This window comes from Camelus bactrianus, chromosome 11 (genome assembly GCF_048773025.1).
Source record: "Camelus bactrianus isolate YW-2024 breed Bactrian camel chromosome 11, ASM4877302v1, whole genome shotgun sequence".
NCBI lineage: Eukaryota > Metazoa > Chordata > Mammalia > Artiodactyla > Camelidae > Camelus > Camelus bactrianus.
In genome coordinates this window covers 64,935,696-64,948,288 of record NC_133549.1, presented here as the reverse complement: position 1 = coordinate 64,948,288, position 12,593 = coordinate 64,935,696, and the positions used below count along the sequence as shown (strand labels likewise).

Below are 12,593 nucleotides of genomic sequence, written 5' to 3'. Positions count from 1 at the left end.
AGCAGAATTGAGGCAGACTGCTGGCATTTTGAGAGCTTGCAAGGAAAATGAAGCTCCCTATTTTCATAGCAGATGCATTCACAGCAAAAGCCTTTCGTGGGAATCCTGCTGCTGTTTGCCTCCTAGAAAATGTAAGTAGTATTTAGTTTTGAAGTACAGTGGCTGAAATTTTAGATTCCTGTAGAACCAAGTATTTCTTAAAAAAAAAAAAATCAGACCCACTTGTTTGTTTACCTCTTGGGTTTATGTTCTTTGTCGATGACATCAGCAATGTTCATCTCTGCAAGTTGATTTTGACCAAATTGTATGATGAGACTGTTACACCTAGATGCTTAGTTTTAGAAATGAAGATTCATGTAAAGAAGAACTAAAGTCAATTAAAAAAAAAAAGAACTAGAACTCCCTTAGTCGCCATTGGGTTTTTATTTAGTTAGCACCAAATGCAGAGGAAAATGAAATTAGATGAGTTTTATGGGACAGGAAGTGGCTGATACTACGTTTAGCATAAAAAATTCTAGCTGAATAACTTTAACCTTGCCTATAGTTCAGACAATTAGAAATTCTTTTCAGGACCAAGGAAATAATATATTTTGCAAGGGATTAAGTAATTTAGGAGAAAGGAGGAATTAAGCTCTAAGATAGGGAGAACCCAGTTTACTGAAAGTCTCATTTTAAGAGTGGCTTTCGATTAGATAAGTATTAACAGAATAGTTAAATATTCCTTGACCTTAGCTGGTTTGTGCTGTTACCTGGATATTAGGAAACAAAGCCAAGGTACATTTCCACTCAGAGCAGTTACTATAAGAGTAGATTATCTGAGAATTACTTCAGGAACACTGTAAGCAATTGATGCTCTTAACTAAGTCTTATTGAGTTGGGCCAGGTGTGCACTGGGGCCTTGGAGTGCAGTGAATGCCAAGCTGGCTGTATATTAAAACCACCTGAGGTGCTTAAAAATTCTTACGCCCAGGCTGCGTCCTGACCAACCACAACAGAGTCTATGGGGGTGGGACCCAGGCAGTGCTGTTTTAAAATCTCCCCAAGTGATTTGAGTATGCAATCAAGATGGAGAATGGCTGAGATTTTACTGAGACAGGTGAGTATTGTTAATCGAGTCTTTGGTCTACTTATTTTCTCCCTCAGATGGGGCAGCAAGATGGTGACCCAGAGTCCTCATCTTACCTTGGTGATGAATTGATTATGCAGCCTTGTAGCTGGCATTTTCTAACCACAAAACGCAGACAGAAATAAAGCTAAAAGGCTTTATTTATAAGAGCTTGGTAGTATTAGTGAGAGAGTATTTAACAGCCAGATTCTAAATTGTGAACTTTCTTAGGAAACAATCTGGCAAATATAACCTCACGTGAAGGAATTGTGGAATTGACTAAACCTGCCTGTCGAGAATCAGTATACTTGCCTCATGAATTTTGAAAAAAGTTTTGAGTGATTTATGTACTCGGTTTTCACCAGATGACAAGAATTAGTATTATTCCTCAGTTTACTCCTTTTTACCTCCAGAACACTTGCTATACTCCAGACTTAGGATACCTCTTTCTCTCTGTATATGTGTGTGTATATGTGTGTGTGTGTGTGTGTGTGTGTATCTCCATTAAATATATTTTGCATGTGATTTAAATGTTTGGCAAAACTAGAAAATAAAATTTTAAGCAAAAACTTAGTATAGTTCAAAGCAATATACTTGAGTATGACTGGAAAAGAGAAAAAGATGAGGAAATCCATGACCCAGGGATGCTCTTTACAGAGTCTCTCAATTCACTTCTTTGGGACTTGGACCTGTGAGACCAGGCTCATTTAATGGCCTAGATGAATAGATATCTAAAGATAAGTTTGCTAGTTTTCTGTTCTGTGGACATGAGAATCCTGCTCTCCTAGAGGTTCATTTAGCACTTTCCCCAGTGTATAATCAAGAAAAATTATAATGGAAGTTTAAACTGTTTTGTTTCTGCCCTTGGATTCTTTTACCCATGGCTGGAGACAGTGGACTCTTTAAACACCTACAGAGAACACAAGTGAACTCAGGAAAATGTCAGAGACAAATAAGTGCTAGACCTTAAAATGCCGACCCCAACTCAGTAGGCATTTAGCCTGTCATTATGCATTCTACAAATATTTGTTGACATCTCACATGTATCTGGCTCCAGGGTAAGAACGGGAGGTACAGAGATTAGTAAGTTTGCCTGTCCTTGAGGTGCTCAGAGTCTAGCGGGGTAAGTAGACATGTAAACCTGATCCTTGTCCTCTAGTCACCACAGAGGCTGAAAGACCCAAAAGTGCCAGGTACCATGGGGACTCAGAGCACGGAACAACACTGGATTTTATGGGGGAGAAAATACTTCAGATTTTAAGTGCAGGCCTTCTTTTTCATTTAAAAAATTTATTTTTGGGGGAGGGTAATTTATTTGTTTACTTTTAGAAGAGGTACTGGGTATGGAACCCAGGACCTTGTGCACACTAAGCATGTGCTCTACCTCTTGAGCTATACCCTCCTCCCCTTTTTCATTTTGTTTTGTTTAAATTTATTTAAAATTTGACTGAGATGAGGCTAACCACAGAAAAACTGGGTGGACAGACGAAAGACTAGGTAATTGCACTTTGAGCTTTTTGAATCTTGATAAAAGAGCGCTGGACAGAAGGTGAAACCATATTCCCAGAGCTTCTATAATATTCTAAAGTTTTGTTTTGGTTTCCTTTCTAAACAAGTTCATTTAAAAAATTTTCACATAAGGGACTTTTAACCCAGTATGTTAGGTGAAAACAAAAACAGATAAAGCACTAAATGGAACATGAGACAGATATTTGAAAAAATATTTTAAACCTTAAAAAAACTGATGATTGTCCTCAAATGCCTGACAATTGGACAATAAAGACTATGTACAGACGTGGAAAATGCATAGAAATAATATTTTAAACAGTAAAATAGATATATTACAGTGATAGCTGTGTAAAAAACTGAAGGAACTGACCAACTATTGGAATAGGTCAGAGGGCTATGGTAATCATAAGAGTAGTGCTGTATTATTCTGTGAACCAGCTTTAGTATTTAGTGAAAACGACATAACAGGGGTAGGGAGGCCATATTTATTCTCCTTTATATTGTAACAAAGCCTTAAGGTTTTTTGGTGGTGGTTGTTCCTGTTTGTGTGTTTGTGTGTTTAGGGCAGGGCTTCTCAATAGTGGTGTTATTGACATTTTGGACTGGGAAGTTCTTTGTTGCGTGAGGCTGTCATGTGCATGGTAAAATGTTTGGCCGGTCCTGGGCCCCTGCCTACTAGATGACAGATGCCTCTGTTCATCCTACCAGTCACAGCAATCAAAACTCGCCCCTAGTTGAGAACCATTGTTTCAGAAGATACTTTTTCTAAGAGACGTTTATTCTGGAGTTTTCCTCTTAAAATTATCCATGAAAACAACTTTGTTGCTTGCTCAGTGTATCCATTTATTCTGATTTAGTCGGCATTTACTGGCTGTCTGCCATATGCTGTACACTGTGCTAGGATTAAATTAATATTCGTAGATGTACATTCTTATCCTTTTAAACAGTAATAATCATTTCCAGTGACAGAAGGTGGACTGGCTTCACGTTTTTAAAGAGGAGTGCTTAGTTTTAGTTCCTAAACTACTAACTGTTCCAGTACTCCTGGTCAAATTTAGGGGCTACCAAAAGCTCCTTTTACAGGTTGGTGGGAAATGTATTTAAGGAAAAACAGGTATGTAGCAATGTCGTGTTCAATCTATGCTTCAACTCATATGCAGTGGCCATTTCCAAACTTGGTGCCCTTAGAGATCACTGGCTCAGTGTGACCATACTAGATCAGAGGCTCCTTGGGTTTTTAGAGAGTTATAACCTCTTATTTCATTTTTATGGCCCACAAAAGGATATGGAGTACAAAGGAGATTCTTTTAGGATGTTGAGGGTTTTCCTTTGCCAAGGATTTGAGGGAAGAGAGCAACGCAAAGAAAGAGGAAATATTAATGTGGGAATTTCTACTTCCCAAATATCTACACTGGCTTCTGGAACATAACCCTCAACTTCAGGAGCAGTGACTTCAGGCAGGTTCAGCCAGTTACATACTGTGCTAGTTGCTTTTCATATGTTATTTCATTTCACCCTCACATAATTGGGTGACCTATCACTCTGTGATTAGGTCTTATTATTGTTATCCCCATTTTACGGATGAGAAAACAGAGGCAAAGAAGGTTAAGGAATTTACCTAAGTGGCGGACTTCAGACTCCCACCCCAGGTCTGCCTGACTCCAGGGCCTGTGCTTTTAACCTACCATACTCACCACAATATTAATGTCCTCCCCTGACATGTGCTCCTATGGTGCCCCTTCCCATTTGGTTAGTGTGCTTTCCTCTTGCTGTCATTCACTCAATGCCTGTCTTCCTCACTAGACTATGTTCTATGAGATCTTAATCTATTCTGACTTGTTCCAGCATATAAGGCCTAGCACATGGGAGGCACTAAATAGGTCTGTTGAGAGAAAGTGAAAACATTTATAGTCAACTAAAGTATGGCAAAATCTCCTAAGAATTCTAGTTAACCAACAAATATTGATCTTTTGTTCTCATTGATGGGGTAGGGTGGGCAGGGCCTACAAAGCAAGTATGAGCTTTGGAGTCTATGTTGGAGCCGGAGAGACTAGGCATCTGTAAGATTCATTCGGAGCAACTGAAGATGACCTGCCGTTTGAGTGATACACTGCGTGGACATAACTTTACAATTGGAAATCCAAGTGCCTCAGAAGGAGTCTCCCATTTCTTCCTTGATGATTTAGAACTTTCTACATCTAAGTGCTGTTCCTTTGCTTGAAGCTATAGCAGAAGGACAAATGAACAGACTGAGAGCAGGAGCTGTTTTTAGGCTGTCATATTTCTAGACTGCCACAAGATGGGAGTATTTTAAAACTTTACTCTCTTGATTTTCTGGTCGTTAATCTTTTGTGAGCCATATGGTGATAGAAATTCTGTGTCCCAATACAGTACTTTGGAGCTCAGAAAAACAAACATGGCTCTCTTTTTGCTGTTGGAAATTTGATTCTTGTGAGACTGGCAAAGGAAAATGGATATTAAAGCAAGAGAATCAATAGCTGTTGGTTTGTAACTGTTATGTCCTGCATTTGAAAATAAGCTTGTAGTATAAAATGGAAAAATTATTGGAACCAAAATTCAGTATTTTGAATGAATGCAGTCTCATTCTTTTGTTTCTAAAGCTCTCAAAATTAAAGCAATATTGACCTTCTCATGATTCTCCATTATCTTGATCTTTGGTTCCAGTGTAGAAATTCAGCTGCCTGCAGGAAGTTGAGGGCTGCTACTATCAAACTTTCTATATTGTCTCTGGTCCTTCAGGCAAATAGCAGGTGCATTTTCACTGTCCTGGGACAGAAATTACAGTTACAGAAACTCAAATTGCAATGGATACAGTATACCAAAGTAGAGAGGATTAAAGAGCTGATGGTCAGTGAAGTGTGTGTTTTAGCTGACATGCAAAATAGCCCATTTGCAAAGGAAATTATTTCCAATAGATGATGAGCTTGGCTACAATGAGAAATGCTTTAATGCTTTTAGAGACTCTTGTCCAAAAGGTCAGAGGAAGCAATAGACAAAAAAAGGAAGGACAAGGATAGGAATTTTGGCCAGATGAGATAGAGAAAGGACTGGCAGTCACTGCAGATTTCTGCCACCAAGGAGGAAATCCAGGAAGACCACACAGGCTTCTCTTTATCACCACTTCAGTTGCCACTGAGGCCTGATATTGTAGACTGAGCACTAGGGAATTAAATGGCTCCCAGTCTCTCTCAGGTGTTGTATGTACCGGCACGTGGGCTGGTTTCCATGGAGAATATTCAACAGGCCATGGGAAGCGTTTGAGTTCACTTAACGTTGTTGCTTTGTTGGCCCCAGCAGTTCCTCCTCCACTCCTGAGGTGAGACTTCTCACTCCTCAGGTCCAGAGGTGCCCACAGGTGTGACAGGTGCTCATTCTACTTCATTCCTACCATCCTATGTCTTCTTACCTGAGCTTACAGAATCCTAGGGTGTCAAAGATTTAACAGAAGGAAAACGAAATGAGGTCAAGGCACTTGCCCAAGAAGTGTCCCCAATACAAAGCTTTTTGTCCACATTTTCCTGTCCAACTCGCCAAAATCTGCCCTTTTTCTACGTCCACCTCAAGTCCCCATCTTTAAAGTCCTAGCGTATTTAACATCAAAATCCATGTATCTCCATTACATGCTCTCCGTTGTTGCTTGCTGCTGCTTTCTGTGTCTGTCTTGACTCCCCACCAAGACACTAAGCCTCTTGAACATATGACCATATCTTATATACTGGGGCTTCTCAAATTTAATGTGTACAAAGATCACCTGGGTTATCTGGTTATCTGGTTAAGCTGGAGATTCTGGTTCAGAAGGTCTGGGATTGGACCTGAGACTGCACTTCTAACAAATTCCCCTAGGAGTGGTGCTGATGCTGCTGGCCCAGCATGGCACTTGGTAGCTGATTGATTGTTGCTTTCCCTCACAAGCATTGATAGACATTGGTTTTCCTGCCTGCAGTGTACTAAAGGGATAATAATAGTTGGTTTTGAGGAGGCAGTGCAGTGTGGGAGGTTAACACCCCGGCTTTGATCCACTCAAATAAAAAGGTAACATTTATCAAGTACTTATGTGATGAGCACTTTTTATGCATTATTAGACTTAATCTTTATGGAAAAAAAACATTAAGTGAAAAACAAACAAAAAACCCCGTTGTGTTATGTTTAGGTTTTCAGAAAATAAGTATCAATTTCTTAAGTGATTTCTCTTTCCGTAGGACTACAGAATTTCTACAGATTCTGAATACAGTTCTCCTTGAAGAAAACCTTAGTCAGTCTCCTGTTAAGATTTTTATATCAGCTGATTTAAAAATCATTACTGATTTTTCACAGTAACCACTGTTTTATGCCTTCTATGAGTCTATGGAAAGTGTTTCAAAAGAATTTGAATCAACTAAAAGACAAGGGCATTTAACTTGCATAACTCAGATAAGTGAATTTTGAACTTATTAAAATAAAGTTGTAATTCTTATTTCTGGGTTTCAGGAGCTCAGGAATAGTAAGTTTGGCCAGAGCAAAAATGCATTTGTCTCCAGACTTCTCTAAAAATCAAAATCTAACTAGTGAACATTTTGTTAATTAAAAACTTGATTTTCATGCTCAAAAGGAAAATTCATGTTTCTGACTCATTTTTCCCCTAGCATTGAGGACTGGTGTGTGTGTGTGTGTGTGTGTTCATGTAGATGTATGTATGTATTTTCACAATAATCCTTTGACTTGAGGACTATCATCCTCATTTTAACAGTGTGGAAGCTGAGGCTCCATGAGATGAAACGGCTTGCTCACTCTGGAACTGCTGCTGGGAGCTGACCCAGGATATGAATCCCACTATGTCTGTTTCCAAAGCTAACTTCAAAAATGTTTTTGTTTTGAAAAATTTTAAAAACTTAAAATTTCAAGAATGGTGCAATGAACATCCATATACTTCTCTAGATTCACTGATTCTTAACATTTGCAAAGCCCACATTCTTAATCATTCTACCATTTATTAGGCATGTCGTGTTTTTAGTATATTATACAACTTTTCTGTGTTTAATTTCTTTATCTGTAAGTGGATAAAAATATCTTTATTGAGAGGTTTAAAAATGAAGATTAAGTGAACAATGTATCCTTTCAGCAAATATTTATTGAGTTCCTACCATTCCAGGATGAATATAAGCATTGTTCTAAATCGGAAAAAAGCAAAGTAGCACAGTCAGTGCCCTCATGGAGCTCAGAGTCAGAGGTGGGGGGAACAGGCAGCAAAGGGCAAAGTAGGTAATTTCAGGTGGTTTAAGCACTGGGGAAGAGACAGGCTTCCTGGAGGAGGTGACCTCAAGGCCTGACTCATGAAAGGGAGTGAACCATGCATAAACGGGCAGAATGGTCCAGCTTGTCCAGAGTGGGTGCCTCACATCTCTTCATCCAACAAGAAAGGGAGATTGTGGAGTTTCTATTTTTAGAAATTGTTTTTAGAAGGGAACACATGCTCTCCGGGATAGACTAGAAAATAATCTGACAAAGGGTAGCCCAGGCCAGTACGTCTTTCAGAATCTGTTCTAGCTTTTTACATCTACAGCTTTTCACATGGTGCTGCAAAATAATTTCTGAGATTTCTGAAAAACAGCTATTATTAAAGTGCCTTGAATTCCCTTGCAATTCTTTCCTTTTAAGCATATAACTTTTAATATTAATAAACTATTATTAACTTGTGGCAGTTGCTGTCCAAGGAAGTCTGACTTGTGTTTCTGGAGTCTCAATAACCTTTTGTTTCTAATTTAGAAATTGGATGAAGACATGCATCAAAAAATTGCAAGGGAAATGAACCTTTCTGAAACTGCTTTCATCCGAAAACTACACCCAACTGACAACTTTACACAAAGTATGCTTTTTTTTTTTTTTTTTTAACCATTCTTGAATGGCACCAGAAGCTACTTTTCCAGTGGAGGAATGATACTTAAGGGAAGTGCCCATTTATTATTTGCATGCAGGTAGGAGAGAGAGGGGGAGATTCTGATTTGGTTTTCAGTTCATCTAGGGGAGCAGGTGTTGGTGAATTTGGATGTTTCAGCTCTAGATCTAGCACCGGGGAGCCTTAGGAGCCTTGCCTAGACTTTACTCCTCCTTTCACATGTTTCAGTTGTTAATCATGTTATTGAAGTATTTAGAAAAGAAGAAGAAAATGAAGACTTTGCAACCCCCGTATATGACAATGATCTTGTCTCTCTTTGGCTTTTCTCCTCCGAAGGTTCCTGCTTTGGATTAAGGTGGTTTACACCAGCGAGTGAGGTTCCTCTCTGTGGCCATGCTACCCTGGCTTCTGCAGCTGTGCTCTTTCACAAAATGAGTAATGTGATTTTCTTTTATGATCCTATTTATTAAATAGCAAATATTTTAAAATAAACTCTCACACATTCTTTCCAATGAGCCAAAGTGACTGATACAAAGATATTGCAACGTTTATTTCATGCGATTCATTATGCTGAAATAAAAACAGCAACTTTCAGTAACACTTTGATCTTTCTAAGTATGTGCCAGGCACATTGGCAAGCTATGGTCCTTATTCTCTAGAAGTCCTTTTTATTTTAGATAGAAGCTCTTTGGTCTCTGTGACTAACACAGGAGAGTTTACAAGACAGGAAAGGTGTCTCACATGATGCGATGTTGCAGTACCAAAAGGCACACTTTGCCCCCAGTATGTGAAATTCATTTTTCATTTTACAAGAGCTTCTTTACTCTGAATTTTAAGGATTCATGAGCCCCAAACATACACAGTTTACCTAATGAAGAGAGGATACAGCACCTTAACCCTACCAATTTCCATCTCAGCTGCACTTAGCGTAAGAGAGAAAGATCCAGGCTTTGTGGGAATAGGGTAGAGGAGAGATGCCTGGAAATGCCCTAAAAGTGGAGATGGAAGCAGCCATGACAAGTGTAAACAACAAACAGAAAGCTTAACGAGGAAATAAACAAGATGATACGACGGGAGGGAGGGGGTCGGAAAAGGAAGTTCTTTGTGGAGTTACTTAGATGGGGAGAGTAAAGGAAGGTGTGACAGGATGAGTTTCCCCAGGAAGCAGCCTCTGAGACACTGGCATGATGGAAGGACTGGGGGCAGTCTTCCTGGGATCAGTATTGGTAGGGGAGTAAAGAAAGCAGGATTGAATGCACGGAGAAGTTGAACTGCGAAGTGGTAGCAACAAAGAAAGGCCTGATAGTCCTCCATAGGGTGGGCCTCAGGTTAGATAAGAAAAAGCATGAAAAAATGCTTTGTAAATTATGATGTCTTACACTAATTATAGTGAAAGAATCAAACTTTGGGTTTCAGAGTATGAATTTTATTCTGTGGAAGTTAATCAGCAATACCTAATTTCCTCACCTTTGTGATATGGTTAAGTTTTTCAGAAATACTAGGGAAGGGGATAGAACTAAGTCACAAATCTTTGTTTTTCACTAAAAATGTTACCTACCTGGAGATAAGTGGTCCAAGTTGTATCAGTAACATGAAGAGATATTGTATCAGGGGTTGTGATCCAATCTTTAAATCAAAGTTTTCAGTATAGCTTGGTTTGTTTATGGTAAGCCTGGTTTGTTCATATCAAGACTTGTTCATAATGTATATGTTCTATTTGTCATCCCCTTGGAATATCTTAGACCTGTAGAGTTTATAACTCTATAGTTTTAGGGGGTATTTAAAAATCTGCATTAGAAAGCATTATAGTTTCCCTATGAGCTAGGTTTTATTATTATCCCCATTTTATTGGTAAAATGAAATTAGTATAGGTTTAATTATTACCCCATATTATTGGTGAGGAAATTGAGGTTTAAGGAGGTTAAATAGTTTTCTCAAGGGCACAGTATGATGTCAAGTCCAATCAGTTATGTTCTTGGTTCTCAAATTAGAATCCAATGAGAATTTTTACCACTTGGAACCCTAGTAATTCAAACCTGGGTCCCCTTTACAGGAACAGCACCACCAGGGAGTCTAAGACAACATATAGTGATCAAAACAGATGTGTAACTCTATAACAAAGTTTATTTTCCTATTTCTTGATTCCTTTCAAAGAGCTTTCTAATTAACAAAGTAAGTTTCTTTTCTTTCTTTCTTTTTTTTTTTTTGGTCCAGAAAACGTGAATAGCACTATAACCTTTGTCACTCTGAGTGGGGAACTAAAGGCCAGAAGAGCAGAGGATGGTATCGTCTTGGACCTGCCTCTTTATCCAGCTCATCCCCAGGTCAGTTGTTCCTAATTATTGCCATAAACTGTGTACACCTGACAGCTTGCCTGTTTTACAATGGTTTTGTCTTTTTCCCCAATCTAGGACTTCCTTGAAGTGGAGGACTTGATAAAGGTTGGTGAAAAGACTCCAACGTGAGCTCATGTGATTTGATCATCTGTCACTACCTGAACAAAATTTCGGTAGTATTTGGTCTCCAAAGATTAGCCTTCTGCCAGTATAAGTGTTCCAGTCTAAGCTTGGATGAATACTATGTGGTGCGTCTGAGGTTCAAATTTTCATATTGAATCTATTTGATGAGAAGGTTGAACGGTTTTCCTTGACTCGTCATTATCAGATTAGACTCCACTGAAGGATGGGGAGGGGAGACTGTGGCGTGGCAGGCGGAGAGTGAAAGGAAAGAATGGAAACTGCCTGGCAGCTGTCGGTGTCCTGATCTCTTCAGTGGAGAATGAGGTTGAGATGAGGGGGCCATGCTTTGATGGAAGGGAGCAGGAAAGCACAGGTAGGTACCTCGATAGAGAAGACCAGATACACAGCCTGGCCTCCTCACGGGGTCTCTGTAGGGGTGGGGCTTAATAATGATGATGGTGGTGGTGGTGGTGGTGGTGGTAATGATAATAAAGAACACTTTTGAGTGTCTCCCTTGTATAGTACCATGCATTAAGCATTTTAGTGCATTACCTCATTTCATTCTCACTCACCCAGTGCAGTAGGCACTACAGTTGTCTCATGCAGATTCCAAGGGTCCAGAGCACCCCTGGATGGCCAGGTGCTTAGTTGGTAGAGAAGGAAGGGCCCAGGTCTGGCCAGACCAAGGGCTGCCATGAGGAAAAAATGATTCTGTAAAATGACCTATTATGGATAGTACTGATACTTCTCAGTGAATTTTTAACTACAGCATTTATAATCTATTTAGTATTTTGCTTTATCTAAGTTTTCAAAGAATATAAGTATCATGGATTCTGGTTTTACCCTCAGCTCCACCTATGACTTGGGTTTTGGGAGACAAGCCAAATTCATAAATGATGTTCTTGAAGCATGTTGGCAAGAAAATGGAAAATATTCATTGTGGTAGGCCTTGTTCATGGAAGAAAGAACTTAAACTACTCTCTCTAAGCCTCAGGGTCAACATTTGTAAAATGGGGATGATGAAGCATTATCACGAGTATTGTCATTTTGTGTTCCTAGAAACTGGCAATAAGATTCTCAGCTGAGAATGAAACTTTCAAATTGACATGAGAATCCGTGCAGAGAAGGGTTGGATGACCCTTCAGAGAGACTGAAAGGCCCTGGAGAGCACCTGGGATCTGGCTGCAGAGTTCCCATGTCTGGAGGGAAGGACAGCAGTGCTCACAGAGGCAGACATTCCAGGCACAACACATAGCAGAGAGAGTCTTGGCCTTGGGACCTAGAGCATCTCAGTCCCTTAAGGAAGATTAGAGCCCTGAAGCCACCTAATGACAGCCAGACAACTACCATGTAATTCTCATATGTTTAGCCGGCAGCCAGCGGTCATGCCAAAGGATTACTCGGAGGGGCTTCTGTCCCCTCATAATCTCCCTCAGCACCCCAAGCCAACAAACAGACAAACTATGTCTTGGGTATGAGTAAGGTTATATGCAGTCTTAGGTAAAGGGTGAATCAAGGTACCTTTAGAAAATGTTGCTATGTTGGTGATCTGTAGCACACAGTGAATGAGCACAGCGTGCTTGCCAAGCAGAGCAGTGCTGAGACAAGTGCTCTAGTCCCCACCTCC

The 12,593-nt window shown here is 39.7% G+C and overlaps 1 protein-coding gene across 3 annotated transcripts in view; it reads left to right on the top strand.

Annotated features, from left to right (window-relative positions):
- The window catches only part of PBLD (phenazine biosynthesis like protein domain containing), a 37,224-nt gene that overhangs the window by 11,633 nt on the left and 12,998 nt on the right, over positions 1 to 12,593 (top strand). For 2 of the 3 annotated variants that reach the window (XM_074374102.1, XM_074374101.1), the window contains exons 3-7: positions 3 to 131; positions 8,378 to 8,477; positions 8,844 to 8,942; positions 10,722 to 10,831; positions 10,919 to 10,948. In XM_074374102.1, coding sequence (XP_074230203.1) covers positions 48 to 131; positions 8,378 to 8,477; positions 8,844 to 8,942; positions 10,722 to 10,831; positions 10,919 to 10,948 — 423 coding nt within the window. In that variant the 5' untranslated portion in view covers positions 3 to 47. Of the gene's footprint in view, positions 1 to 2; positions 132 to 787; positions 1,097 to 8,377; positions 8,478 to 8,843; positions 8,943 to 10,721; positions 10,832 to 10,918; positions 10,949 to 12,593 lie in introns of those variants that run through there. The other variant, XM_010951685.3, reaches the window with a different exon arrangement.